Below are 27,036 nucleotides of genomic sequence, written 5' to 3' on the forward strand. Positions count from 1 at the left end.
TGACTTAACTGGGATTTCTGAGTGTGCTAGCTTGATATGTCTCGTTGAGATGTCATAAGCTTTAACTATCAATCAATCTCATACAGCGTTATTAGCCTTGGACTAACTACCTCTGTCTTTTCCTTAAAGGATGTATATAGTCGTCTGTAGTAAGCCCCCGTTTCGAATTCATCACCTCCGGTTCCATTCCCAAGGGTTGTTTTATTAGTCTCCTCCGTCCAAAGGAAGCGTCTTGCAGCTGTCCTTCACACAGACTTTTCACCTCCCTCCATCCCTCTCGGTTTGCATGGTCGAACCCGGCATACGCGTCTATTGTGTGGAATAGCCTGGCAATTTCAATCGAATCGAGACTCTGAAGGCTTAGCTCCGCACCCAAAAATGTCGCTGGCTGACTTATCCCCGCCCCCTTGTTGATATCCTGTGAATCCGCATCCATAGTCAAGATAAGCTGCATCAGAGAAGGGTCGTCCGATTCGCCACGGTCAAGACTATCTCTATATCCCACTGGGAGTGGCTTATTGATAACGATATAGATCAATGGGTATTTGGTCTGCAGAATCTGTCCATCATCTTGACAGTAAAATTGGTGACAAGAACTGGTTGCAGTCTGTTCATCTCGACAGTCCCTTAGCAATTTTATGTTTGGCGGACGGAACAACAAATACTCCAATGAATCCTTGTTCTCAAAGACAAAGCGAACAACATTATACATGCCAATCTCGAGAGCAAGCGAGAAAGCCACCGACAAGTCATCGCAGTGTCTGCGGCATGCTTTGTCATGTCGTAGATATCGCCGATACTCTGGTGGCGACCACGAAGTACTGTCGACATGCCATTGTGCAAAGAGAAATTGCAACCTTGAAAGAAGATGGACTGTGATCTCAGGCCGACATCCACTTATGTCTCCACAGTTGACAGGACGCAAAGCATAATATCTCTTCAAAATCTGAATTGGTGTGGATCATTCGACACCAAATTTCGGACAAGACTGCGTAGCTATTGAAGTCTTCGCCTTCAAGGTCTCTGAAGAGGCGGTTCGAGACGTCTGGCTGTAACAACATGTCGTATACAGTCCTGTGCATGAATCCGACAGTGCATTTTTCAATCCTTTCATCAAAGAGGTCAACGTTTCGGACTTCGAGTAAGCCACAGCACCGACTCCTTATTCGGCCCTCCATAATTCGGCACTGGGCTTCCATCTCTGCGGAAGGAACCGGTGCGAGTTTTAGTCCTGATAAACTGGTGTCTCGGCCGAGGCCTTGCTCGTATGTCAGATGCAGACCCAGGGTTGGAATAGGATCAGCTAGCTCGCATCCTTCATTGGTATAAACAAGTTGTATGAGCTTCATAGCTTCTTGCTTCCATCTTGGATCGATTTTCACAAGTATATGCTCAATGAGATCCTCAATCTCTTTGGGTAACTCATCGACTCTTTCTTTAAGCTCGGCTATGGTACAAAAGTCATCACACCCCTCGATGACCGACCGGCAAGCGAGAACGACCCAGAGGAAAACTCCGGATGCCTTTTCAACAAGCTTTTGCGTAATAGCTCCAGTTTCAAGGGGTGAGAGTCTAGATAATGTCACCATGTAAGGGTGGGAAGCCACGGTATCGTCGACATAGGTAGCAACATCGTGTTTCGTCAAGACTTGAAGGCTCATCATTGGCTTTCGAGAAAATGCGGTGAAAAATGCTGGGTGCGGTCTACTCGACACTAGAATCTTAACATTCGGAAACGATTCAAGCTCGCTGATGAATCTTGCAACGTCCAGATCTTTCCCTTCATATTCATCAATACCATCAATCAAGAAGAATATCTTTTTATTGGCATGAAGCCTTAAGCATAAACTTCTCAAAGCTGCTGTCATCTCAGCAACAGATGGAACTTCAAGATTCAGGGAGTTTTGTGGACTGTAATGCGCTTCTCGCCACATATGAGGAAGAGCGCTTTCAGTGACACGTGGGTCATGCTCCAGAATCTGGTAGAGCAGGCTTCGTAAAAGGCCAGATTGTGACTTTTGCTCCGGCCTCCCAAGAGCGTAGAAGAAAAAGCTTGCGAATATCAGTTCAGAGCCATTGGCCCAGGTTCGAATCAGAGTGTGTGTCTGATCATGCTGATGGAGGTATTTCATGAGAGTTGACTTGCCACTCCCAGCTTTTCCAGACACCCAATATAGCCCAGATGCGCTCTGTAACCAGGTATTTAGATCACCCCACTGGAGATAGTCGCTAGGAGGATCAAGAGCCCATTGTAAAGTTTTGAAGTGAGGGTTCTTGATATTGACTCTTCGGTCGTCGTACGAGCGGAACCAGAGAGAGCGGACAACACGTGACTGGATAAGGGCAGACTTAGCAGTAGTCGCTGCTTTGCTGACGCTTGGCCGTGTATTTGCTGTTGCTTGTATGACCAAGTCAAGTTCGGCAAGGTTCTTGATGTGATTCAAATCATTCTAGCAGGGGATTTCTTCAGATTTTACCGATATCGGAACAAGACTATTCAAAGAGGTATTGAAGTAGGAGAGATGGTCGATGAGATAGTTAAATTTGTCCTTGTCGACGATGACCCAACGAAATTGCTTGGTAGTTCTTTTGAACTTGCTGTGCCGATCGGCATCTGTGATCTGAACCTTGAGCGCCTCAAATTGCTTGAGGAACCTTGCGAATCGACGAGAGCTGGCGCCCTTGTAGCCCGTTGTCGAATCAGTGAGGGTATGCTCGGTGGTAGGCTTGGTAATATCGACTTTCTTGAGACCATAGTCTCTTTGCAAAACCTGGCTCTCACTCAACAGATCTTTGACACTTTTCAGCACGCGCGAAACAATCTGTCGGGTATCCTCATCGCAAGATAGCAGGTTCGTAGAGTCTTGCTTCAAAAGTCCGACCCGCTCAGACCATTGAAGAAACAGCATTCTCTCAACATCTAGCTTCGTGTCGAGTATGGCTGCATCTCTTCCCAAGTCACGAGCTGCTGTGATCATGGAGAAAAGGTCGACGCAATCCTTGAACAAACTGGCGAGGGCCACGACCCCGAGGGTGAGGCCAGCTACTTCCATGTCACCGTTGATTGATACTGTGGTAAGCTTATGACAACTCAACGAGAGATATCAACACAGGACTTGAAAAGACGAATACTCTAATGAGTTACGTGAAGGATGGAAGAAGATGGAAGCGGTGAGTCTGGAAATGCGAGATGGAAGAGCAACAGATGTGGAGGTGGAGATTATGAGCAAGGCATACTTCCAAATTAAGACATCAGACAATGGCACAGCCTCATTGAGATTTATTAGAAACAAGCCTTAGGCAGAACCAAAAGGCTGACCAATAAGTGAACCTAGCTTGTTAGTCGCTCAGCGTAGCCGACAGTTGAAATAAGCAAGTTGGTTGGCCGAAGAGAAAAGATTGAGGCCCCCCAGATCCATAGCCACCATGGGCTTAAACGGGCCGCATTGTAATGTAGAGGTTACACGGTTATTTCTTTTCTGACTTGAAAGAATACAAATATATATAGAGCAAAATCTTGATAGTTAAACAAATATCCAGAATAACTGGATTTGGCTTTAGAAGCCTCTTAGTAGGTGTAGTGAAATCTTGGGTTGTGCTCTCCAAGCTCCTCAGCTTCCTCCTCAGTCAGTCCCTGAATCCTGTGATCCTCCTTACCCTCTACCTTTCTCTTATTCTGGCGACGGAACCAAGCCCAGAAAGCCATATAGATCAATGAAGACATGGCGACCAAGGCCATAGAAACGGCGTGACCCTTGACGAATCGGGGACCCTCGTGAGTTTTGTACAACTGATGTCGGGTTAGCTGAGACTCTTTGGAAGGGAATGGGCTGTACTTACAAATGGAGCTGGGATTCCGGCAGAGTTACCAATGGTGAGCTGCAGACCAGTGGCGACAGTACGCTTTCCATAACGCGGGTTGTTGCTAGGAAGCCAAGCCAGAGGCAAACCGACGATGACATATAGTCCCATCGCGGCGAGGAAGCAACCAAAGTAGCGGACTCCCGATGGAGCTGGGCTGACGAGCAGAGCGTACCCGATTGCGCAAACAAGGCCAAGGATGACTGTAAAAACAGCTCGTCGTTGGGTTCGATCAGAGAACCATGCCACAACTAAGTAGGTAATCGCCCCCATAGCGTAGCAAGGAATCGTGAGGGCCTGGACCTGAGCATTGTTCCAGTCTCCCAGTCCACGGATGATGGTTGGCAAAAAGGTGCTGTATCCGTAGAGAATAGTATCTCCTCCAAACTGACCAATGCAGAAAAGCCAGATCTTCCAGTCCTTGAGACCAGCGTAAACATCGGCCTTGTGCATCTGATCCGAAGACTTGGTGTGACCAATTTGTCGTCGCATTCGTGCATCGATGAGTTCGCGTTCGTTGATGGTGAGGTAATGAGCTGAATCGGGGTCATCTGCAAGCCAGAACCAAACAGCAATTCCTAGGACGAATGTCGGAATTCCTTCGATGATAATAATCCATCGCCAGCCTCGTAATCCCGCAACGCCGTCCATGTGGCCGATACCATAAGCGAGCAGCCCACCGAGGGAACCTGCAATGGCGGCACTGACGAAGAGATAACCGATGCGAAGCGCGTATTCGCGCTTGGTATAGAACATGGTGAGGTAAATCGTAAGACCAGGAAAGAGACCGCCTTCAAGCGCGCCAAGAATAACGCGGCATGCGACCAGGCCCTTGAAGTCTTGTACGATACCAGTGAGTGTGGCGACGATACCCCAGGCTGTGGTGATGAAGGCGATCCATCGCGAGGGTCTGAATTTCTTGATGACGAGGTTCGATGGAAGCTCAGAAGCGATGTACGTGACGAACAAAACCGAAACCGCAAGTTGATACTGCATCTGTTAGTATAGTCATCAAGTTTTCATCGGTGGGTACTCACCTGATCGCCCACCAAACCCAGATCCTCTTCCATGCCATAGAGTCGCGCATTACCGATATTCACACGGTCCAGAAAACTGAGAAGGTAGAGAAGCATCACAGGTGGAACAATCCACATATCAAGCTTTCGCAAAAGCGCCTTCTCAGCAACTGGATCGATATAAATCTCATCTTGAACAGTGCGCTGCTCCTCAATCTCCTTGTCATGAAGGATATCCGGCTTTGAAGTCATAGTGGCGAATCTCTTGAACCCAAGATTGTCGGATGAGTTTTAGATGGTGATGATGGAGAGAAGTTGAGGGATGGGACCCAGTCAATTTAAGAACGAGGAGTCTTATCTCCGCACGGAGGTTTACCCCGGATCTTGGAGTGGGATTTGTATTTGGTAACAAGAACTATCTCGTGCTGTAACCCCAGAATCATCATGGCAGGGATTTGGGGCCGGGGATCGCTGGTTGACCTGCCTGTCTTGGTGGAGCTGGCGTCGGTTGGTGAGGGGTTTGCCGATGGGGCATGATTCAGGGAACCGGCAACTTTTAACTTGCCGGGCTGCTTCTAGAACTAAATGCCGTGAGACGTCATTTTTGTTCAGCTCGGCTATTGAGAAATTACCTCGTACTATCGGTATCTTCATCCAGTGCTTCAAACTTGCTCTCATCTACAGCCATCAAGAGGATGTTTACTGGCTTATTGATTGATGGAATTCGTGTCTTGGAATCTGCCATCAACGCCTCAGTATTCAGCACCACTTATCTTGACCTGCTATCATTCGGATCCACTGTAAATGCATGGAACAATGATGGAACGTTAATGATCGGCGTCTGGGCTGCGCTATTATCTGAAGATAAGACATTACGCATTTACACAACCCTTTTCAAGCCTCGATTGCATCCATGCATATGACATCCATTTTCATCCTATATCTAGCAGATCAAATGTTTTAAATACTAATCTTGAAAATATTCCCAGATATTCTAAATTGGGGTTTGAGAGATAACCTTTCAGTCACGGCTCTCAGCAGCAAACATCGTATCTTTCCTGATCTATCATCTTATGATTAGGAACTTAAAGATTATGGAGATTTTCTTCTGCGTAGTGCGTACATGGTACTTTCGTTATCGATCTTTCTGTGATCCCGCACTGAGCCAGTCCCTGTGTCACGGTTAAGGTCTCAGTCAACCATGCCATGCTGTGGCGCTTAAGGGGCTGCCATGCTATCTCTGAAAATGTATTCAAGAATATGTATCTCAAATTTTGTTGACTATAGTGTCTTAAGGTGTCATATCTTCTAGTACCGAAGTACCATCATGAAGCTTTGGAGTGTGCGAGAGCCTGGCCCTGATCCATTGGTAACACAAAACCATAAAGCTATACATGAACCTTCTTAAATTTGAAGAGTAATTTCTAAGGCAATGACTCACAGGTCAGAAGACTGGATATAAATACCGTTGTCCCTCCCATCTAACAGACAGGTAGAAATTAGAATTCAACCCTCTCAACAGCAGGACTGTGTAGGTACAAGAACAGTGATGAAATCTTCCAAGAAGTGGCAAAGTCTGTCATTCGGGTCTATGCTGGACTGGAAAAACAATGGATTAGATCCGAGTTCTTGATATCCACCCTCTGCTGTCACATCATGCTTCATTAGTATCGTGATTTCTAAGTGCCCGACCAAGCGAGATATGCCGTCCAACAACAAGAGTATCATCGCAGAACTTCCGGCAGGAGTTGGTGGTGAGCTACCGGGACTCTCGGCAAATGAAATCTCGAGTGAGTTGCGACGAGGGTCAGCTAGCAATGTTATTCTCTCTTATTCCGTGCAGCGAAAGAATACCCGGGACGGTAATTTCTGTCTTGCCGTGCGGAAAGCTAAGCATATCACTCAGTAATCTAGCGAGCCAGTGTCGAATAGCAATCTTGGAAGCTCAAGGCTAATCTGCTCGCCCTGAAACAAAGGATCTGTCTAAGCTGATACTGGCCTAGTGAACGGCCGCATTTAATTATCGTGCGGTATAGTAGGGATGAGGTTTGTTGACTCCCAAAGGAGTACCTCCTGTATCGTGTCGACTCTCATTTGCTTAAGCCACAACTGCTTACGATGCCCCCCTTTCTCATCCTCATTTGCCTCGCCCCATGCCTTAGCGATTTTATGCTTCCTTTCATCCAGCAAAGACTGGTTAACTTGCGAAATTTATTCATCTACCTAACAACTGGGCCAATGCCTCCGCAACTCCCTAAGGGGATTCGACAAGGCTGTGTGAGGTTACAAAAGGCCGAGTTCCTGCGTATGCCGGAACCAACAAACATCAAAGCGTTTTGAGATCTTTAGAACAGCTTCGCCAAGACCTTGTCCTTGAGGTTCTGCGGTGCACCCTCGCGCTCGCGGCGGTAATGATCCGACAAGGCCTCGAAGAAGTCGAGCCCCGAATGGAGGTCGATCTCCTTACTGCGATGGAACCGAGTGCGCTTGACGAGCTTCCAAATAATGCCAATCACGGTTGCAAAGGCAATTATGCCGTAGTTGAAGATGAAGGTCGACACCTGCCAGTTGCCATGGAGGAAGACGGCGTAGCCCTGAATCCAAAGGAAGAGAAACGACCAGCCGAAAGCCCAGTATCCCGCAAAGGGCTGCCATCGTGACACGGTGGGCAGAAAGGTTTTCCTGTCGATGCCCTGTGCCTTCATGGCGGAGTTGAAGCGGATCCATGTCATAGACATGATGGTCCAGTAGAACATGGCGGATGCGGTGCTGAAATTCAACAGCCAGTTGAGCACCTTCGCGCTACCAGACCCCAATGCCAGATAGGCGAGGCAAGAGAGCAGGATGACTACAATGACGGCCATATCCGGAACACCGTGCCTGTTTAGGCGGCGCAAGAACTTTGGCGCCTGACCGTCCAGTGCCAGGGCATGCAGAGCCCGCGAGGCGTTGAAGGTGAAGTTGATGCCCCCGGAGACAACGAATGTCAGCAGGCAGCAGGTAACGATAGAAGGCATAATGGGTATGTTAAGGCGCTGCATGGAGATGACATATGGCGAGCCGCCCGCAAAGCCCCCGGTGCCTGCCGTCAGTTTCGGGTCGTTGGACGGCACGAGGATGCCTACGCAGATGCAGCCGCCGATGCAGAAGATGATCAGGCGGTAGATGATGGTCCTGAAGGCGCGCGGAATGACGCGTCGGGGATCCTTGGACTCGCCGGCCACCATTGAGAGGTACTCCGGCCCTCCTATACAGTATCCGGCAACGTTGACTCCGTTGACAAATGACTGCAGGCGTGTCGGCGCCGTGTTGCCGACCCACGGCCCCGGGTTCTGCCAGTACCGGAAGCCAAAACGATCGTGCATGGGGTTCCCGCCCAGCATGACAGTCAAAGTGAACAGCATGAGACCGATGGCAAGGAGGATCTTGACGAATGCCACCCAGACTGAGATCGGGGGAGAGGAGGTCAGTACAACAAGAACAGAAACAGCAAAGTCAAGAAGGGGGATAGCTTACATTCAAACTCGCCAAAGAGATCAGCTCGATACACGTTAATCAAGAAGAAGAACAGCAGCGTGGCTGTCATAATGTCAGCTCAGGACGGCGATCGACACCACGGAGTAGGCATTATTCTATACCTGAGATGAGAATGGCAGGCGACTGGCCGTAGCCCCAGTAGGTGACGATGGTGTTTATGATAGTCGCTTCGAACATGACGTATGAGATCATCACAAACTAGAATACACTATGAGTATCTTGTGACCTTGTCGAAGAGGACCCCATGATTAATGAAAGCAGACTGAGACTCACGAAGTAATTCCATCCGGCAGCCACTCCGACGGCTGGGTCGATCATGCGCCCAGCGAGGCGGATGGGAGCGCCATCGATGGGCAACAGCGACACGATCTCGATCTCTGTACCGAGCACACATAGTCAGCATGTAGGCCCAAAAGCATGCTGAGATACGCATGGGAGCCCCTTACGACACTGCGCCATGCAGAAGATGACAGAGCCCCAAAGGAGGAAGCCAACAAGTAGAGCGAGTGGCCCGGCGAGAAGGCCTTTGCCGATACTCACGAAGAGGGTGCTGCAACAGTAAAGAAGTTTCCCCGTTAGCAAAGCTGATATGTGTGATTCAGAGGAAGAATGACTTACTTGCCGATAGCACCGGCGACGGCAAACAGCTGGATCTGCCTCGAGTTCAACTTGCGATGGTTGACTGAATGCTGGATCGCCGTTTCCATGTCCGTGTTGGGAGCCATATTGTCGCTCTTTACGCAACGTCGTTTTGTCAGACAGGCCGACTCAAGTCGATGAAAGACGAGGGTAGGCTTACCATTTGCCCATTACTTATGGATACACGCTCTTGATAAGCTGAGCCATCCTCCTTCTTGTTGATGTCCTGGACGATATCAGGAGAATTTGGGGTTTGCTCCATTGTGCTACACGCAAGTATGTAAGAGGTATTGGAGGGTCGGGGTTTTCAGTCGGTAGAACGTTTGTGATTGAAGCAGAGGATCACAACTTATAGCGAGCGGCACATAATCCTTTTATGTCTCGCGGCAACAAGAGAAGGAAAGGGATGACTGGGCTAATCTACACTCTGGACTGCACTGGGCTACCGCCTTACGGTTAAGGCTTAACTAGCCAGACATCGGCCGTAATGGAAGTTCGTATGCCACGAACTTGATATTCTTAGGGTAGTCTGTGGGGGACGTTTCCAGGATGTGTAGATTGAAGCCAAGGATCGCTTTGCCTATCGTGAGCGTTCTCCTATACTGGTCAAGCTGACCACCGTCGGCCGCTACGGCGGTGGGTCCCGATGAGCGGATCCCTTCCCTGGTTCAGATCGATCTGGGTTACGCTAGATTAGAAAGGGTTCAATCCAAGGCGCACATCCAATCACAGTAAAGATTCTATACGTCGGCAGCTACGGCGCATCGCCGACATATCACGCCGCCCGCTTCTCAGGAGCTACATACACAGCCCGCCTTTGAAATTTACTGGATTTGGTCATTGTGAATTTTTAGTTATAAAAGCGTCAAGTAGAGATAACCTGATGGCATAAGTCGTAGCATCGACGTTCCTAAAAGAGGCGCTGAAACTTCTTTGACCATATTTGCCTCCTCGTCCCTCTCCCTCTCTAATACTCAATACCCATCTTTTCCAATTCCTCAAACTAGCAATGGCGCCCAGACTCACTACCATTGACGCCTCTGAGCCCTTGGACAGGATCTTGGAAGCTATAGCTCGAGACGGTGGTGTAATTGTGTCCAACTTCCTCGAACCCGAGCTCTTGAATGATTCAATGCGTGCAAGTGAGTTCTGAAGCTGGATGACCACCCCTGATTGGCAAAAACACGGTGTGCTAACAAATTCATTCAAAAGTCGAACCATTCTTTTCTGGTGGAAAGATGTATGACCCCAAGTCCGCGCAGAAGGACCTTGGGGATGACTTCTTCCCAGAGGGTTCCCAGCGTGCCTATGTGCGTACAATACACCACGCGCATTTCATCTAGTTTTGAGTGCAATTCTAATACGAGCGATGCATGTAGGGTCTCCTGGCCAAGATGCCAGAGCAAATCATCAAGATCATTCGCCTGAATATCTGGCAGGGCGTCATGGCTCGTTTCTTAAAGTAAGGTCTACTGAACGAAATTCCGGTGTTGAAGCTAAATCAGAGACCACTGCAGCGGAGAGTTCGTGGGCTTCAACGGGGCAAACAAGACAACCAGGAAGAGCGGATACATACTGTCTTCAACGGCCGCCATCCGGCTGGTCCCGGGGGCCGAGAGACAAGCACTACACAGGGTAAGCTGGTGTTTGACTTCCCAATTGCCATTTCTTTCCATTGTCGCTGATCAAGATTCAGGACGACGTCAACTACGGCACCGGCAGCTTGCATGACCCAAAGAACCCCCTTTTCACCCCCATGGTCGGCTGCTTGATTGCGGGCTCGAGGGCTACGTACAAGAACGGCGTAAGTTGGACGCCCTAGCTCCTCTTCGCTTCAATCACTTTAACTGACGCGATAATGGGACATACAGGCTACCGCCGTTATTCCTGGAAGCCACTTGTGGGGTCCTGATCGCGCCCCTAAAGTCGAGGAATGCACGTACGCAGAGATGGAGCCAGGATCAGCTCTCTTCACGCTCGGCAGTAAGTAGTTTCTCGGTCTTGGTGTCCCAGGCAGTAGCGAATTGCATGAAAAACTGGTAAGCTGATGCGAAATGTCTACTCATAGCAACATATCATGGAGGCGGCACGAACCAATGCCAGAAGACCGACCCAGACGCGGTGCGCACCTTGTTCGCAATCTTCGGGTAAGTTCTTTGACTGAACGGCAGTGTCAGCTGGCTAGCTGACTGCCGTGACTGACTATCTGTCTTGCTGACCAATGTTTTCCATAGCCAACGAGACTTCTACCGCCAGGACCAGCAGGAGATTCTGTCCACTCCTATTGAAACTGCTCGCAGCTTTCCTGATGACATCCTCAGGCTGACCGGCTACTGTAAGAACTAGGGGCCCCAGTAACTAGTATCCGGCATGGAATCTTGAGCTAACCCGAGTCTTCTCTTTAGATAAAGCCGTTGGCGGTGTTGGTTTCATAGGAGACCATCAGGACCCGGTCGAACTTTTGCATGTTGACACCAATGGCGTGGGAAAGTTCAGCAAATAGTTTGATGTATATGCAGACATATATTTTATCTTTCCCATTGCAAATCTATAGTTGGAGGAAGTACTTCCAGGGGGTTCCTTGTGAGAGGCAGACATACCTTACCTCCTTGTCAGCAAGGATAATTGCACACTCCACTTTCTTTAACTTCATGCCACTTTAATTTGCACAAGTCCCATTTTCATGCTCGATGTTGGCCCCAACAACTCTGTCATGGCTCTTAAAGGCAGAGACTGGGACTTAAGACCAGAATTCGAGGTATTCCACAACTCAAGCTTCAGTTTTCACTTCTTAGAATAGGATACCATGGAGAACAATATCCGCACTCATGCTATGGGCGCTCCTACAAGGTAGCAAGATTATCAATGAATACAATTCAAGATGGTTCGGCAGCTAGTTATTTGATCATGATATTTGTCAAGTTACATCCTTAAACCCAAGTCATTCGGCATGGCCGGGTTCCCTCAAGCTGTAGTGGCACGACAAGCCAACCTACTCCAGATCAAAACTCGATTATAGGAAAGCAAATGGATCGCTTCCAGTACCACTAGCAGCCTCGGCAGACATGCTACTCAACGACGCCCACCACTCAAAATCCAGCTCCATCTCCGTGGTCACCTCTCCCGACGACGATGACGCCACCGGCAGCGCATCGTCCCTGGCCGTCAGCGCTGACAGAACAGTGCCGTGACGTTCGACCTCTTCAAGCATGCTGAGATGCTGCCTTGATGCCATGTTCCCTGTGGACGCCATGTGCACGAGTACATTCCGCCCTTTGCTATACGTGTCCGCGTCGCGCGACATGTCCTCTCTGGTGCAGCTAAAGGCGTCGGGCTGATTGTTGCGCATGGATTGAGCGATAGTGAGGATAGCGAGGCTCGAGAAGAGGTGAGCTGAGTCCCAATAGCCGTACCTCACTGTTGTGGAAGCAATAAGTTATTAATGAGGCTTTCTCCACTGTCGCTGCTAAATTTGAGGATGCACTTACCGAGCTCTCCTGCTTGGGCCAGCTCGAGCAGAATTCGGGCATTGCTTCGCGCGGCTTGAAGACAAATGTTGTTGATAGTGTAAAGCTCATCAGATAGTGCAACAACTATTTTGTTACGGAGCATAAACGTGAATTGATGTAGAAGGATAGGCCGGAGAAGCATAATATAACACTGGTGAACACGCATGAGAGTGGGGTTTGCGAGTTGGGGCAGGAAAAGGCATATGATAACATACCTGATGGTAGCGCAGCGCAAGAGACGAGCATATGCGGTTCTCTGGGAGCGAGCTGCCCCCAGAAAACACTCTCTCGGGCAATTCTCTCCCGCATCGGTCTAATCCTTGTAGACATTGACGCAAGACTTGATATGGCTCTGTGATATCTTTATGCTTGAGCCGACTGACAGTGTTCACAACATCTGTCTTGATCTCGCATAACTTAATTAATGCTGTCAATAAGACTGGGTCAAAGAACTCTTCCTCTTCTTCAGCTGTCAAGCCAGAAGAGTCTGGATAGCCAAGCTCTTGGCCAAGACCAGTATATGCAGGGTGCAAAGCAAGCTCTGTGCTGATCATTCGGTCCACACAGAAAGCAGTCCACCAGACCCGCTTCCTGTGTTCCTGCTCCAGTTTGGACAGGGACGTAGGTGCTGGATGATCCAGTCCCAAGCAATGGGCTAGTCGTACGCTCTGTCCGGCGTACGCATAGGCAGACATGCGGCGGTTAAGGATGTAGCAGCAGTGGGACTATATTTCGCAACAGTCAGATCACTTTGAGCCTCATTGAAGATGTGGAGAGTCATTTACTGCCAAGTTCAAAGCCTCCACATCGTCGACGGTGGGTTCCTCATAGGATATGTTGAGCAGCGAGAGGCCGTGCTCGAAAAGCTCCACTCCAGAAGACAGCATGTTTTCTGATGGAGCAAACCCTTCCATTTGGGTCGCCGGGACCACTGTTTTGTCTGAGGTAAGCTGGATCGGCTGTTTAGTGGTTGTTGTACATTCCGCGAGCGCCAAAACGAAGAAGAGGCGACATAGCCATTTCCTATCATAGGTCTCAGACTGCTGGCCACGGTATGTGGCATGAAACCGCCTTAAAAACGACTTGCGAAGAAAGGTGTGGCAGTCACCGAACTCTTGTTCTGCTCTGGCCACTAGCTGCGTTGCGTATTCGTACGGGGGCAGCGACAGGCTTTCCCTGCTCACTGAAGGTGGATCGGGGTCAGACACTGCTTAAGTTCTGGGGAAGAAACGGAGGTCTTTACGCACGCAACGTTGCTGATCTCTCCTCTCCGTGATCTCGTGGTGGGATAGGTGTGGCGTGGTTGGTTTCTTGGCCCACGGCCTCACGCAGCCTGCGGATGAAAGCCTCCACGGTCGAATCTTCGACCAGCGAATCGGGAGCACCTCGTCTAGCCGAGTACTCTGGCTGGGAATGGCATTGAGTAACGGGTCTCCGATCATGAGTCCAAGGATTGCTAGCTGAGATGGGGTCAGCATGGTGAAACCGATGCGTGCGGATTGCGTCGGTCAGTTCGTTCAGTGAGCGGTCCAGGTTCCGTAGGTATGTTTCCGGCATGGGTATTATACTGTCTTGAGTCTCAGGGTACACGCAAGCCTTCTGACCCTTCGAGCATCGCTGACATGGTTGCTCTACGCAGGCATGAGCATCAGTATGGTATCATCTGGCCGAGGTTCCATTAAGGCGCGTCCAGCTGTCACTCACCCCCAGTGCATTTGACCTTTTGGCGATGACAGTTGTAGCAAGCCGATGCATTGCGTCCCTGGAATCTTTGCATCTTCGAGGCAACTGCCCAGTTGCATCAAAGTGTAGCAGTTGTCGAAGCGAGCTGAGAGTCGGAGCTAATTTAAGGTTCGGAGCGACTCAATTGGACGTTTCTGCCTTTACATGTGACTTCAATCGAATCAGGTTAGGATAAGATAAGGTCGTCGGCCCGTCAAGTTGGTAAAACGCAACCTCTAAGGCATTATCCGTAAGATAAGTGACTAATGATCAGGCCTATATAAACCTATAAAGTTAAGAAGTTACTCACATATATTAAATCAATAGAAATTTTAAACTCTGAAGCTTATAAATACTTATAAAAGTAGAAAAATATAAGATATAAACTAGTCCCTAATATACAATTGATAAAGGATATGGCAATAGCTATGCTTGCAAGAGAGGATATCAGTAGCCTACCTGTGTGTCTACGGCGAACCACCATTCATGAGACTGGGAGTAATGAGTTGTCGGCAGAAAATGACTGGTTTACCAACTCAGCTGGCGGATAATCACCACGCTCGAGAATGGCTACGTAGTAAAATAAATACATCGTATGTAGAGTTGCACAACAACGAGAGGCTTTCAGAATCCCAAAGTGTTAATACGGCAATCAGTATACTGATGGTTACTGACTGAATGTCACCGAGGACATTATATCATTTGTGTACTATCTGAATAGGAATGGTTCTTCAATCTCAGAAGCAAATTCCCTCAGGGTTCCATCCTCAGTAAACAACACATCCAACCACTGTACTTGATTTCCATCTAGGAAGCTGCCAATAAGAGGATTACCCAAGATATCTACGTTTTCGTAGCCAATAATTGCAGACTCACAAATCCCAGAGCCATTATCCATACTCATTGGTGTTTGGAAAGCTTGGTCCTGAGCTTGTGGAACTTCCTTTGGCAGAGAGCTGGGTGTATGGGTAATCATCGGGGGTCTATCGAAGCACATGCCGTCCAAACGACCTGTTGCCCTCAGGTTCAACACCCGGGCTTGGATGTCTGATAGCCTTTCACAGAAGTCGACGGCTGGGATGTTTCCATCATTCTTCAGGGATCGCAAAACACTCAGTAAGGTCTCAAGATGATCTGAGTTAACGGCTGTGGGTTTCATGACCGCTGACATGATGAGAATCATAGCTGCTGAGAATATGTGATGTGCGTCCCAGTATCCAAAGGTCGCAATGCTACCATCTAGGAAGAGGCCTTCCACGATACGGCTTGATGCTTGCGCAGCATTGACACAGCTCTCTGCTAAAGCAAGAGTGATAGAAGAGAAATTCTGTCGTGGCAATGCATCTTCTCTCGCTTTATTGCCTAGCTGAAACTGTGTCTTAAACAGGTGAAGCAGAACGGGGCGGGTTGTTTGTATAATGCATTGATTGTACGCAAGGTGAAGGCTTGCGACGGGTCTAGGAGTACCTCGCTCTTTGACGCGCATGTCTGGTTGTAGCTCGTCGTGCCATTCTCGAAGCTGTTTTAAGATGCCATGGACTTGCTGTATATAGAGACCGTTCGTAGCTTTGGGTATGCCATAAATATGTGTCACTACACGCCAATATTAGCAACGCGACGGAAGGAAGAGGCAGAAGAGCAACGACTTACAGATATTTCCAATGATCTTAGCAAGCTTAATATTAGTAATGAGATTTTGCGGGTCAAGAAACTCCGCCATCTCGTCCTTTGTCAGACCATCCATGCTTGGCATCTCAACATCAATATCATCGTCTCGGACAGTGATAGGTTGGCCAAGCTTTGATGCTGAAAACCGGTCGAAGAAGTAAAGCACCCACCATGTTCGCCTTCGACTCTCTCGTTCAACAGGCGTGAGCGTGGTATGTCTTGATGCAGATCTGTGCATGCCGAGACTTTGAGCGAGACGCATAGCTATTCCACTATAGCAGTATGCTGTCCGTATGCGACCTAGTATGTTTGATGCCCAGGCCTGATGGTGGTCTATAGTTAGTTGACATCAACTGGCGAGTGGTAAGGAATGAGGCTTACTAGTAGTGTAAGAACTTCGACCTGCATCAAAGAAGGTTCCTCATAAAGATCCTGATTCTCTTGCAGCAAGTTGACCGACCTGACATAGTAGTTCGTTCCCGGCACTCTGTTGTTATCACCGACTCCCCTTCTATGTGTATATATCTCTCCCAAGGCCATGAGTGCATAAAACTTACACAGCCATAGCGCTGATGGTACTACCTCCCTTCTATAAACAGCATCAATCTCTTTCATGAACGTAACTTTCAGAAACAGTGGATGGTAGTTCCCAATGAATCGTCTAGCAACGTTAAGAAGCAACTTGACGTGCATCCGTTCTGGAAATTCCGGTCCTTGATCTACTGGCAGTCTCCCATATGTGTTCATTCGATGATAGTTTGACAGGCCAGCTGTCGATGGGGTATAGGTATCGTCGAGACATGATAGAAGTCTGTTGCTGAAGGCAGCACACGAGGCTTCGCCGATGAAGCCTGGTTCTGAGGATCGTTCATGGATGGGCTTTTCGGGTTGTCGGTCGAAGAGTGGATTGAACAGGTTGCTTTCTTCTTTTGAAAGAGACGGAGGGGCATCAGCTTGGACTTCCTGGTCATCGAAGGGAGTGAATGTCGGGTTGGTTTCTGGAGTCTGGTTGTGGGTTGTGATGGCCTGAAGCTGTCTGCTATCCTCTTCGAGCTTTTTGAGGTAACTGAACATGATGTTAGTATGTTATGATAACTTTAAGATGATTCAAGATCATGTCAGGATGGCTTAGGATAATTTGAATGGTATTTACCTCTCAGCAATTGGTATCTTCCGTTCCTTGTTCGCGGGGAACTCACATTCATCCGCCCTGCCTGTCGACTTACAAGACTGGCAAGGCTTGTCACCCGAACACTTGATTTTCTGAGAGTGGCATCGATGGCAACTACTTCACAATCAGATCAATCATCACAAGCCAACAAAACAGAAGGGCATCTCACGCAGCAAGCAATCTTCTTGGACGTCGCGTGCTCATTTCGATTGAATCACCCTTGCAAATCGTTGAGTAATGGAATGATCTCAAACTCTTCGACAATGCGGGTCCGAGTCTGGGGTAATCGACTGTATTTGCCGTTGATGATACCGAGGATGGATGGTGGGGATGAACCGGTAAGTCCAAAGTTGCCGGTCAGATTCATCGGCTTTGTTGGAGTTGCCGATGATTAAGCAGATTCTGACCAATACCGGTGTTGGAGGCGATGATAGCGAATCCACTCCACTTACACATTGAAGGCGTGGGCGATATGTACCCCGGATTGTTTAATATAATACAGCTTCAAGTCGTCCAAGCTTGACCATGTCATCAAATCATCTTCATCTCAATCTCTCTCCCATCATTCACACTCTATTTCCCCCCTAAACCTCATCCTCATCCTCACAATGTCATCTCAAGGCATCCGCATCGCCATCGACCGTGGTGGCACCTTTACAGATGCATGGGCCGAAGTCCCCGGTCGACAAGAGCATATCGTCTTTAAGATCCTCTCAGTATGTCCTGATGAGTATGATGATGCTCCCACAGAATGCATTCGCCAGATCTTAGAGATCGCCCTAGACACAACAATACCCAAGGGCTCATTATTAGATCTTGAGCCGATTGAGTCCATTCGCATGGGCACTACAGTCGCTACCAATGCCCTTCTCGAAAGAAAGGGTGATCGCGTAGCCTTCCTTGCCACAAAGGGTTTCAGGGATGTTCTTCTTATCGGAAACCAGGCGAGACCTGATCTTTTTGATCTTTCGGTTCGTCGCTTGAAGCAACTTTACGAAACTGTCGTGGAGATTGATGAACGAGTCACCATTGAGGGCGCAAGCGAAGCTCCATCAGATGGCCCAATTGATGTTTCCTCGGATCCAGCGCTTGTCGTTGGTCAAACAGGAGAAGTTGTCAGGATCATGAAGAAACCAGATCTTGATGCTGTCCGCGCAGACCTTGAGGAACTTAAAGCTCAAGGCTTCAAGAACCTAGCTATCGGCCTCATGCACTCATACACGTACCCCGACCACGAGTTACAAGTCACAAAGCTCGCTGAGGAAATGGGCTTCAAAGTCTCCGCTTCCTCAGTTCTGCAGTCCATGGCCAAGTACGTGCCGCGAAGTCAATCGGCTGTCGCAGACGCTTACCTTACACCAATGACGTTCGCTTACCTGGACGGATTCCGCAAGAACTTCAAGGGCCAGTTGGAAGATGAGAGTGCGAACAAGCTCCTCATCTGCCAATCTGACGGTGGACTTACAAGCTGGTCCAAGTTCACCGGATTGAGGGGTGTTCTTAGTGGTCCTGCTGGAGGTGTCGTCGGTCTATCGAGGACTTGCTACGACGATGCTGATGGCACCCCTGTTTTGGGCTTCGATATGGGTGGCACCAGTACAGATGTCGCAAGATACTCGGGTGCATTGGAACACATCTTTGAGAACACTTTGGCCGAAGTGACCATCCAGACTCCCCAACTTGACATTAACACAGTCGCTGCAGGCGGTGGCTCGATCCTGTCCTGGGAGAACGGACTCCTCAAGGTCGGTCCCAGCAGCGCTGGTGCGAATCCAGGTCCTGCATGTTACGGCAGAGGCGGTCCCTTGACTGTCACAGATGCAAACTTCCTCCTCGGACGAATCATTCCCGACTTCTTCCCCCGTCGACTCGATCGTGATGTTGTGAGAGAAAAGTTCGCTGCTCTCACAGAGATCGTCAACAAGGAGAAGGAGGGTGGTGAGCCATTCACACCCGAGACTCTAGCATTGGGTTTCCTTGCCATTGCGAATGCGACAATGACACGACCCATTCGAACACTCAGTGAAGGTCGCGGATACGGTGCATCGAGCCACAATCTGGGTTCTTTCGGCGGTGCTGGTGGTCAACACGCTGTCTTCATCGCTCGAGATCTTGGTATCAAGCGAGCCATCATCCCTTGCTACTCCAGTATCCTGTCCGCTTATGGCATGGCTCTCGCCGATGTCGTTGTTGAGAACCAAGAGCCTTCCGCTATCACCTTCTCCGAAGAAGTCGTCCCTGAGATCAAAGCCCGTCTTGAGTCTCTCTCTTCCAAGGGTGCCCAGGGTCTTGAGTCTCAAGGTTTCGACGCCAAGACTACTGAGCATGAGTACTTCCTCAACATGCGCTACCAGGGAAGCGATACGTCTCTCATGATCCCTGTATCAGAGAACGTTGGCGAGGCAGGCGTCGCATTTACTGCCAGACATACTCAAGAGTTCGGCTTCTCTCAATCGCGCAACATCCTCATCGATGACGTTCGAGTTCGAAGCGTAGGAAAGTCTCGCGTTCTCAACATCTCCAGCCCCTTCGAAGAGCTCAAGAAGTACCAATCCGATGGTCTAACTCCCGTCCCAACACCCATCTTCTCTCGAAAAATCTTCTTCGAGAATCACGGCTGGACCGAAACTCCCGTTTATGAGCTCAAGTCCATGAGTCCCGGCGTTCACATCACCGGTCCTGCGATGATCATCGACAAGACTCAAACCATTGTCGTCGATCATCTCAGCAAGGGTGTCATTCTTCCCGAGCATGTCATCCTCGAGGTTGACAAGGCTGAGAAGCAGAATGTTGCGACTGAGACTGTTGATCCTGTTACACTCAGTGTTTTCGGACATCGCTTCATGACTGTCGCTGAACAGATGGGTCATACCATGGAGAAGACCTCGATCTCTGTCAACATTAAGGAGAGATTGGACTACTCTTGCGCCATCTTTTCTGCTGACGGTGGTCTTGTCGCGAACGCACCTCATGTCCCTAGTCATCTTGGTTCCATGAGCACAGCCATCGCCTATCAGGCTCAACGATACAAGGCTGGTGAATTGAAGCCCGGCGATGTCATCATCAGCAATCATCCTCAAGCTGGTGGTACTCATCTTCCCGACATCACCACCATCACGCCTGTGTTCGATGATGAAGAGAACCCCAAGGAGATCATCTTCTTCGTCGCCAACCGTGGCCATCACGCAGACATCGGCGGTATCGTCCCTGGCTCCATGCCTCCCAACTCCACTGAACTCTGGCAAGAAGGTGCCGCTATTGAGTCCTTCAAGATGATCAACGAGGGTGTTTTCGATGAAGCCGGTCTTATTAAGCATCTCTATGATGAACCTGCTTCATTTCCCGGCTGCAGCGGTACTCGTACTCTGACTGAGAACATCGCTGATCTCAAGGCTGCTGTCGCTTCCAACCAAAAGGGTATTGAATTGATTCGAGCTCTTATCAAGGAGTTTACCTGGCCTGTCGTTCAGCTTTACATGCATGCTATTCAGGACAATGCAGCCCAGTCCGTTCGGGATCTTCTTAAACAATTTGCTGCGAAGCATGAGGGCGGTGTTCTTGAAGCGACGGAATATAACGATGATGGTATCCCGTTCAAGCTCAAGGTCACCATCGACAAAGAGACTGGAGATGCCGTCTTTGACTTTACGGGTACTGGACCCGAACACTCTGGTAACCTCAATGCGCCACCAACATGCTCATACTCCGTCATCATGGTAAGTTTCCTTTCTTCAATCATTGGCCATAGCTAAACTTCAATAGTACTGCCTCCGCTCCATGATCTCCAAAGGCGACATCCCCCTCAACCAGGGCTGCCTCAAGCCCATCAAAGTAGTCTGTCCCCAAAACACCATCCTCTCTCCCTCCCCCACCGCCGCCACAGTTGGCTGCACAACAGAAACATCCCAAAAGATCGCCGATCTCGTCCTCCGCGCCTTCAACGCCGCAGCCGCCTCCCAAGGAACAATGAACAACCTCAGCTTCGGCTGTGGCGGTACAGATCCCGTTACCGGTGAAGTCACCAAGGGCTTTGGATACTACGAGACCATCTGTGGAGGTGCTGGTGCTGGGTTAGGTTGGCATGGTGCCAGTGCTGTTCATACGCACATGACGAACACGAGGATTACGGATCCGGAGATCTTGGAGAAGAGATATCCTGTTATTCTGCATGAGTTCTCTATAAGGAATGGTAGTGGCGGTGCTGGAAAGTGGAGGGGTGGTGATGGCTGTGTTCGAGAGATGGAGTTCCGCATGCCTCTACAGGTCTCTGTTCTTACGGATCGACGAGTCACGGCGCCTTATGGTCTTGAGGGAGGAGAAGAGGGTCAGAGGGGGCAGAATATTTGGGTCAGGAAAGATCCTGTGACAGGAGCTATGAGGCGGGTTTCATTGGGACCGAGAAAGACGTCGCATTTTGCGACAGGTGATAGGATTATCATTCTGACGCCTGGTGGTGGAGGCTATGGGTCAGCTTCGGAGATGAAGGATGAGGTTGCTGTGCCGGAGAGGGATTCGAGATCGCTTTTGACTAATGGTAGCTTGGGAGTTAGGCATAGTATTGCTACTGGAAACTAGGTAGTTCTGTAAAACTGGAATTAGCAATTGTATGTTTACCTTGTCACCCTCATCGTTGCCTCTGGTTGAACTTGAGCCATCACGGTCTTCCCATGTACTCAAAGTTCTATCTCATTTCTCCAAAAGAATTGATCGTGCAAGTACGAATATGAAGATGAGAAGTGCTTGTACAATGCGTTCTAACTCCTAATATACACCTTGATCAGCGTGGGATAACTGTTCATCTCCCCAACCCCATGCAATCTTCACCAGTCATACTCTCTTCTCTACAACACCTTTTTAAAACTTGTGAATCTTCCCCTTCTCAATACCCAGCTCCCCCAAAACACCATTTCCCCACTTCCCAACCAGCGCCTCCTCCATAGCCGGCGGTCCACAAACAAAGACCTTCTCCGTCCCCTTCGGCACAACCTCCTCCAAAAGCTCCCTATCAACCCTCCCCTTCCTCATCTCCGATCCCTCCTTCGGTCTACTAACCGTATACTTGACACTAAACCTCTCTGGAAACTCTTTGGCAAAACCATCAAGCTCCTTCTTCAACAGAACATCTTCATCCGTGTTTGCGCCAAACACAAGAGTCATGCGAGTTTTGTCTTCAGGGTTACGCAGAATTCCTTGGGCCAGTTGATAGATCGGTGTTATGCCGCAGCCGCCGGCGATGAGGGTTATGTGCGAGAAGTTGTTGGGCTTCCATTTGTAGCCGGGGAGGGTGGTGAGGATAAAGAGTTGGTCGCCTGGTTTGAGGGAGTGGAGATAGCCGCTTCCTTTGCCGTTGGGGTATTTCTTGATCATGAGTTCTATATAGCCGGGTTCATCTACCCAAGTCAGTAATTACTTCAAGTTGGAAGGCGGGTGGCTTACCAGAGGGTGAGATGGGAGAGTAAGGTCTCGGTGTAGGAAGCCAAGATCCCTCAGGCCATGTGAACGTCAACAGAGCAGCTATACTCAGTCAGCAGTGGTCCAGATACCTTGCGCAGTATACTCACAAGTCAACGGGAGTCCAGAAATAGCAGTCTCTTGAGGCAGCTTGAACCGCAACCTCTTGGTATCATGCGTCTCATCCTCAGAACTATGCAACGGCAGCTTAACCGACGCAAATCCCCCTTTGAAAATCTTCTTCGCTTCACGAGATTCCGCTGAGGCTGTTCCAAACATCATTTTCGAACAGACTGCAACGCCAATTGCTCCAACCGTGAGTCCTGCGATGAGCGGTGCAGGGCGAGTTCGAAGAGGTAAACGAAGTGCCATTTTGTTGTCCGACTAAACAAATAAAAGAATTAATTCTATCCCAGTTGAATAAAGAATTGATTGGTTTATACAGTAATAAAGATAATTTTTGTTTATGTGACGTGTTTTGTCCTTTTATACTCATTTCTTCCCCCAACGGTCTTACGGTCTTCTATACGGACATTCGTACATGTCCGGTGCGCGGTGGCGTGAGACGGTCCCGAACTCTATGAAACGGCGCCGAAGACATGAACCGGGTCCGGAATCTTCAACGGTCTTTTACCATGAACACGCGTTTCAGGAATTATCCGTTGCAGATTTACATGGGACCATAATCCTTCATGTCGATCATCTCGCGGTTCCGACCTCCGATGCTCTCTCAACCCGCCAACTCGTCTCCAGTTCTTGTACAAAACACTCGAATCCTTGTTCAACGTTCTATGTCATTCATAATATTACACATACATAATACGAGTCTTTTCATATCAGACCAAATGTAACTTTTCATCCATGTCCTTCGCTACTTGTATCGACTTTGCTAAAACAACCTTCTCTCCGCTCGTCAATGCACTCGCTTTCGTTCCAACCATGCAACTCATTGCTTGCTTGCTTCCGCCTTTGTGCCACTTTTGATCAATCATCCAATGCGTCGGAACTTCGAATTCTGTTTGGTTGACGGCTTTGTTCTTAAGTAAACCGCCGTTGTACCAGAGAAGTTTCTCGTTTTGGTCAACGTGTGCGATGACGAAGCTGCAGACGCGGACTTCTTCTTTGTCATCGCGCTTGTTGTCCTCTTGTTTCTTTTCTTCTTCTGCCTTCTTTGCGGCGTCGAGTTCGGCTTTTGTTGGACCTAACCACCCGACAATGCCGCCGTAGTGAGGCGAGAAGGCGTATCTGGATCCTGTAGCTTCGAAACCGATCCACCAACTCTCTTTATCGCCATACGTGATCTTGTACGTAACCTCTTTACGCACCCGCTCCGAATTCTGCCATCCAATATGGAGGAGTCCAAGCAGAACGTCAAGCCTGGACTTGTCAACCACAACAATACCAGAATCTCCCTCTTCAGAGTATCGTTCCGTCCAAACAAGCGACTTTTCCGTCTCTGGACCGGGATGTTTGATCTGATCATGCCACCAATCCTGGCGATCCGCAAACCCATTCTTCCAGAGCAATCGATCATGGAAGAGTAGTACACCAGTCTCTTTGAACCGATTTTGAAGAAGAAGATGTCGAGGATCCTGGAAGAATACTGCATCTGCATCGAGAAGAATGACCTGCTCGAAGCGACTAGCCAATGCAGCGAACGGTTTTATCGCCCAGCCGCCATCAGCGAGCTTTAGTGTATTGTCGTCGAAAACAGTAAGGACATCGAGCATTTCGATCTCGACTCCATCAGCAGCTTGTTGGATCTTTTTTCGTCCAACAGCGGATAAATCATCGTCTCCTGCGTATACAACTTGAATGGGGAGGGTAGTCTTGTGGACGCGCGTCAATGCTGCGACGAGATGGCATGCAAATCGAAGTGTTTTTTCGCCCGTGGGGATAACGATTCCAGCTGGTGCTTTATCAGACTTCACACTTGTGCTGTTGTACGAAAGACCAAGACGATCGTAGATATCGACGAGAGGCGGCGAAACAACCTGCTTCGAATTGAGCCAAGGAAACTGCTTTTCCAAAATTTGTCCAACAAGTTCCGCCGTCTCGTGACTGTCGTCTCGCCCTTCCAATTCCTCAATCCAAGATCGCAACAATTCCGTCCGTTGTCCAAGTTCTCCAAAATTCGCCTTCGGTTCGTCTTTCAATGGATAATCGAGAAAATATCGTGCGCCAAGCTTTATCGATTCAACACTGCGCGAATTCGAACTCGGTTTCGAAGTACTCTGAAAATTATTATTCGGGGTGTAAAAAGAAACATCGCGATAGTGATAAAGAACGCCGACGAAGAGCCATATCGACGCGATAGCTGCTGTGATCTGTATTGACTTTGCGCTCAGACGCAGCGACGGCATTGTAAGCATTGTGAAGAAGTGAATAGCAACATAACAGCAAAAGAAAGGATAAGAGGAAGACTGCTGGTTTATGTTTCCACGTCACCTTGGAATCTACATTCTCTAGCGCTTATTGACTTCAAGGGATCAGAGACATGGATTTTCCATTTTCAGCTGCATGGACCCATGGCAGGCCGCTAATCAAGGCACTGATGGGCAAAAATAGCTGATGCACGGCAGAGGCTTAAACTTTGGCGCCGCCCACGTTCCGAGCATGCGTAAGTCTTGGCTGCGACGCGTGTACGTGCCTCTGTGCGTTTAGATAGCGATTAGATTAGAGAGGCATCGGCAATTGACTATGATCAATGCATTCCATGATCTTTGACGACGACAAATCGAACATAGTAGAGGCATTCACTTGTCTTATCAGTTGACTGGTCGTAGGTATGTCGTCAGTCAATGGGTGATCTTCATCTAAACCATCTCGTATTTGACGCACCACAATCCTTCAGGATGAATTCCATTCCTGAAGTGACTGAAACCCAGCGCGTGGTTCAACTTGGCTATTGATGCGACAGGGGACGGAACCGACTCTGTACTGTATTTACCTGCGTTATTGAGGCAGGAAATGCAGTGCCTGGATGTGATGTGATGTTTGCAGTGGAGGGCAGGGATGTTTGTCGCATGGTCGCGCACATGCACCACATTGACGTGAATGCCGTCCTTCTATGACACCTGGGTAGGCCATAGGGCTGAATGTTTGGTGAAGTCCGCTCTTTTTCGCTTAATAAAGATCGTGACGTGCATGGCTATACTTTCCCCTGTATAAGGCCCAGAGTTGAGCCTCAAATTGACTCCTCAGCCAAGCCTGGGCGCAAACAACCCCGCCCCCGCCATCCTCATCTGAAGCTCACCATCTGAAGCTCACTTCGCTTCATCATAACATCTCATCAACAACATCACCCATCATAGCTCCATCATACAGACTCACTCTCAGCCCCCCGAGCTCACACGTTATGTCTAAAGATCTCGATAAGTCCCTACTTGACCGCCTAAATGCCCTTAGGGGCAACAGCGCAGGTCAAGAGAAGCCAGTATCAACAGAGTATATTACCTACAGACCTCAGATATCTACCCCAACTAACACTACCTTAGGATCAAGGTTGATCTCATTGAGCGCAAAAAAGAACCAACTCGAGATGATACACTAGCCGCTCGTCTCAAGTCCCTACGAGACCGTGGCGATGAACCTTCACCGGCACCAGCAACAGCACCAAAGACAACCCAACCACCATCAAGGCCAATACCCCAACCAGAAAGAATAACAAAGAAGGAATCTCCCAAACTCGAAGATGAAGAAGACGATTCCATCTTCCAAACAGACGATCAAACTCTAGAAGAGCTACTCGGCGATGTACAACCCGAAGAAGGCTTTAACCCTGAACCAGACGATGCACAAGTCAAAGCACTTCTAGAACAACTCGCGGACTCAATACCAAAGGATACAGAAAACGATAAAGATAAGAAGGATGATGATTCGGATGATTCAGATGGCGAAGCTATGAACAAAGATGTCGATGAAGTCATCGCCCGCTTCCGCGACGAAGCAGAAGTCGAAGCAGCCCTCGCAAAGACCAAGACTCCCGATTCGGAATCTGAGTCTGAGCCCGAACAAACAACTTCTAAAACAGAAGATATCGCTCTTCCGGACGTTCCTTCAGATCTCGCCGAAATTCCTTCCTCAAAGCGCGCTGGAAGTGCTGATATAGATGACATAACCGCCCGCCTCGCTGCTCTACGCGCACCATCTCCCAATGAAGATTCCCTCGCCCTTCCGTCGGTACCTACGTCCAAACCTTCAGGCCAACCGGTGAATCGTCTAACCTCACGGACGAACTACACCGATGACGATGTGGAGAGTTGGTGTACCGTTTGTCTAGAAGACGCAACGGTGCGATGTCCAGGCTGTGACGATGACGTTTACTGTACACGATGCTGGTACGAGATGCATCGGGGACCACAAGCTGGCTTCGATGAGAGGAGTCACAAGGCTGTACAATTCACCAAAGATAAGAAGGAGAAGGAAAAGAAGAAGAAAGTAGCGTTGGGAGCATAAACCA

At 49.0% G+C, this 27,036-nt stretch overlaps 9 protein-coding genes across 9 annotated transcripts; 3 read left to right on the plus strand and 6 right to left on the minus strand.

Annotated features, from left to right (window-relative positions):
- Positions 1-106: 106 nt before the first annotated feature.
- FOBCDRAFT_239360 (uncharacterized protein) lies at positions 107-3,053 on the minus strand (the record flags this gene model as incomplete). The annotated part of the gene is made up of 5 exons (XM_059610248.1): positions 107-309; positions 373-935; positions 985-2,450; positions 2,490-2,799; positions 2,893-3,053. The coding sequence occupies 5 exons, from the start codon at positions 3,051-3,053 to the stop codon at positions 107-109; spliced, it is 2,703 nt and encodes a 900-aa protein (XP_059464764.1).
- Positions 3,054-3,484: 431 nt separating this feature from the next.
- Positions 3,485-5,235, minus strand: FOBCDRAFT_181709 (major facilitator superfamily domain-containing protein). The gene is made up of 3 exons (XM_031178081.3): positions 4,899-5,235; positions 3,841-4,851; positions 3,485-3,790 (listed from the first exon to the last, which is right to left on the minus strand). The coding sequence occupies exons 1-3, from the start codon at positions 5,127-5,129 to the stop codon at positions 3,569-3,571; spliced, it is 1,464 nt and encodes a 487-aa protein (XP_031043968.2). The 5' UTR covers positions 5,130-5,235; the 3' UTR covers positions 3,485-3,568.
- A 1,987-nt stretch (positions 5,236-7,222) lies between these two features.
- Positions 7,223-9,315, minus strand: FOBCDRAFT_133285 (amino acid permease/ SLC12A domain-containing protein; the record flags this gene model as incomplete). The annotated part of the gene is made up of 7 exons (XM_054704348.1): positions 7,223-8,322; positions 8,394-8,456; positions 8,516-8,612; positions 8,688-8,791; positions 8,861-8,964; positions 9,033-9,148; positions 9,214-9,315. The coding sequence occupies 7 exons, from the start codon at positions 9,313-9,315 to the stop codon at positions 7,223-7,225; spliced, it is 1,686 nt and encodes a 561-aa protein (XP_054560323.1).
- Positions 9,316-10,062: 747 nt separating this feature from the next.
- FOBCDRAFT_239363 (uncharacterized protein) lies at positions 10,063-11,556 on the plus strand (the record flags this gene model as incomplete). The annotated part of the gene is made up of 9 exons (XM_054704349.1): positions 10,063-10,195; positions 10,266-10,363; positions 10,433-10,515; positions 10,571-10,688; positions 10,750-10,857; positions 10,925-11,036; positions 11,122-11,200; positions 11,288-11,388; positions 11,459-11,556. 9 exons carry the CDS (start codon positions 10,063-10,065, stop codon positions 11,554-11,556), a joined length of 930 nt encoding a protein of 309 aa, XP_054560324.1.
- Positions 11,557-12,066: 510 nt separating this feature from the next.
- On the minus strand, positions 12,067-17,490 carry FOBCDRAFT_239364 (uncharacterized protein; the record flags this gene model as incomplete). The annotated part of the gene is made up of 11 exons (XM_059610249.1): positions 12,067-12,470; positions 12,542-12,626; positions 12,778-13,287; positions 13,348-13,769; positions 13,810-14,129; positions 14,267-14,403; positions 14,595-14,629; positions 15,161-15,850; positions 15,935-16,216; positions 16,510-17,018; positions 17,342-17,490. 11 exons carry the CDS (start codon positions 17,488-17,490, stop codon positions 12,067-12,069), a joined length of 3,543 nt encoding a protein of 1,180 aa, XP_059464765.1.
- Positions 17,491-17,622: 132 nt separating this feature from the next.
- Positions 17,623-21,741, plus strand: FOBCDRAFT_318862 (Hydantoinase B/oxoprolinase-domain-containing protein). Its single transcript, XM_031178077.3, has 2 exons — positions 17,623-20,839; positions 20,886-21,741. Exons 1-2 carry the CDS (start codon positions 17,732-17,734, stop codon positions 21,696-21,698), a joined length of 3,921 nt encoding a protein of 1,306 aa, XP_031043964.2. The 5' UTR covers positions 17,623-17,731; the 3' UTR covers positions 21,699-21,741.
- Positions 21,741-23,020, minus strand: FOBCDRAFT_222089 (uncharacterized protein). The gene is made up of 3 exons (XM_031178076.3): positions 22,685-23,020; positions 22,560-22,637; positions 21,741-22,513 (listed from the first exon to the last, which is right to left on the minus strand). The coding sequence occupies exons 1-3, from the start codon at positions 22,944-22,946 to the stop codon at positions 21,978-21,980; spliced, it is 876 nt and encodes a 291-aa protein (XP_031043963.2). The 5' UTR covers positions 22,947-23,020; the 3' UTR covers positions 21,741-21,977.
- Positions 23,021-23,266: 246 nt separating this feature from the next.
- Positions 23,267-25,283, minus strand: FOBCDRAFT_222090 (mannosyltransferase putative-domain-containing protein). Its single transcript, XM_031178075.3, has one exon. The coding sequence runs from the start codon at positions 24,944-24,946 to the stop codon at positions 23,411-23,413; it is 1,536 nt and encodes a 511-aa protein (XP_031043962.2). The 5' UTR covers positions 24,947-25,283; the 3' UTR covers positions 23,267-23,410.
- A 586-nt stretch (positions 25,284-25,869) lies between these two features.
- FOBCDRAFT_292522 (uncharacterized protein) lies at positions 25,870-27,032 on the plus strand (the record flags this gene model as incomplete). Its single annotated transcript, XM_031178074.3, has 2 exons — positions 25,870-26,021; positions 26,072-27,032. Exons 1-2 carry the CDS (start codon positions 25,933-25,935, stop codon positions 27,030-27,032), a joined length of 1,050 nt encoding a protein of 349 aa, XP_031043961.2. The 5' UTR covers positions 25,870-25,932.
- Between the last annotated feature and the right edge of the window lie 4 nt (positions 27,033-27,036).

The sequence above is a fragment of the Fusarium oxysporum genome, chromosome IV (assembly GCF_013085055.1).
Source record: "Fusarium oxysporum Fo47 chromosome IV, complete sequence".
Classification (NCBI taxonomy): domain Eukaryota; kingdom Fungi; phylum Ascomycota; class Sordariomycetes; order Hypocreales; family Nectriaceae; genus Fusarium; species Fusarium oxysporum.

Excerpts from the sequence above, each read along its gene's own strand:
- FOBCDRAFT_181709 (XM_031178081.3), bottom strand. The coding sequence starts at position 5,129 with ATGACTTCAAAGCCGGATATCCTTCATGACAAGGAGATTGAGGAGCAG. Across the intron at positions 4,852-4,898 it reads TGGGTTTGGTGGGCGATCAG|TATCAACTTGCGGTTTCGGT; the intron begins GTGAGTACCCAC and ends TAACAGATGCAG. Across the intron at positions 3,791-3,840 it reads CCGGAATCCCAGCTCCATTT|TTGTACAAAACTCACGAGGG; the intron begins GTAAGTACAGCC and ends ACCCGACATCAG.
- FOBCDRAFT_318862 (XM_031178077.3), top strand. The coding sequence starts at position 17,732 with ATGTCATCTCAAGGCATCCGCATCGCCATCGACCGTGGTGGCACCTTT. Across the intron at positions 20,840-20,885 it reads GCTCATACTCCGTCATCATG|TACTGCCTCCGCTCCATGAT; the intron begins GTAAGTTTCCTT and ends AAACTTCAATAG.
- FOBCDRAFT_222089 (XM_031178076.3), bottom strand. The coding sequence starts at position 22,946 with ATGGCACTTCGTTTACCTCTTCGAACTCGCCCTGCACCGCTCATCGCA. Across the intron at positions 22,638-22,684 it reads TTCTGGACTCCCGTTGACTT|CTGCTCTGTTGACGTTCACA; the intron begins GTGAGTATACTG and ends GACTGAGTATAG. Across the intron at positions 22,514-22,559 it reads CTCTCCCATCTCACCCTCTG|ATGAACCCGGCTATATAGAA; the intron begins GTAAGCCACCCG and ends TGACTTGGGTAG.
- FOBCDRAFT_222090 (XM_031178075.3), bottom strand. The coding sequence starts at position 24,946 with ATGCTTACAATGCCGTCGCTGCGTCTGAGCGCAAAGTCAATACAGATC.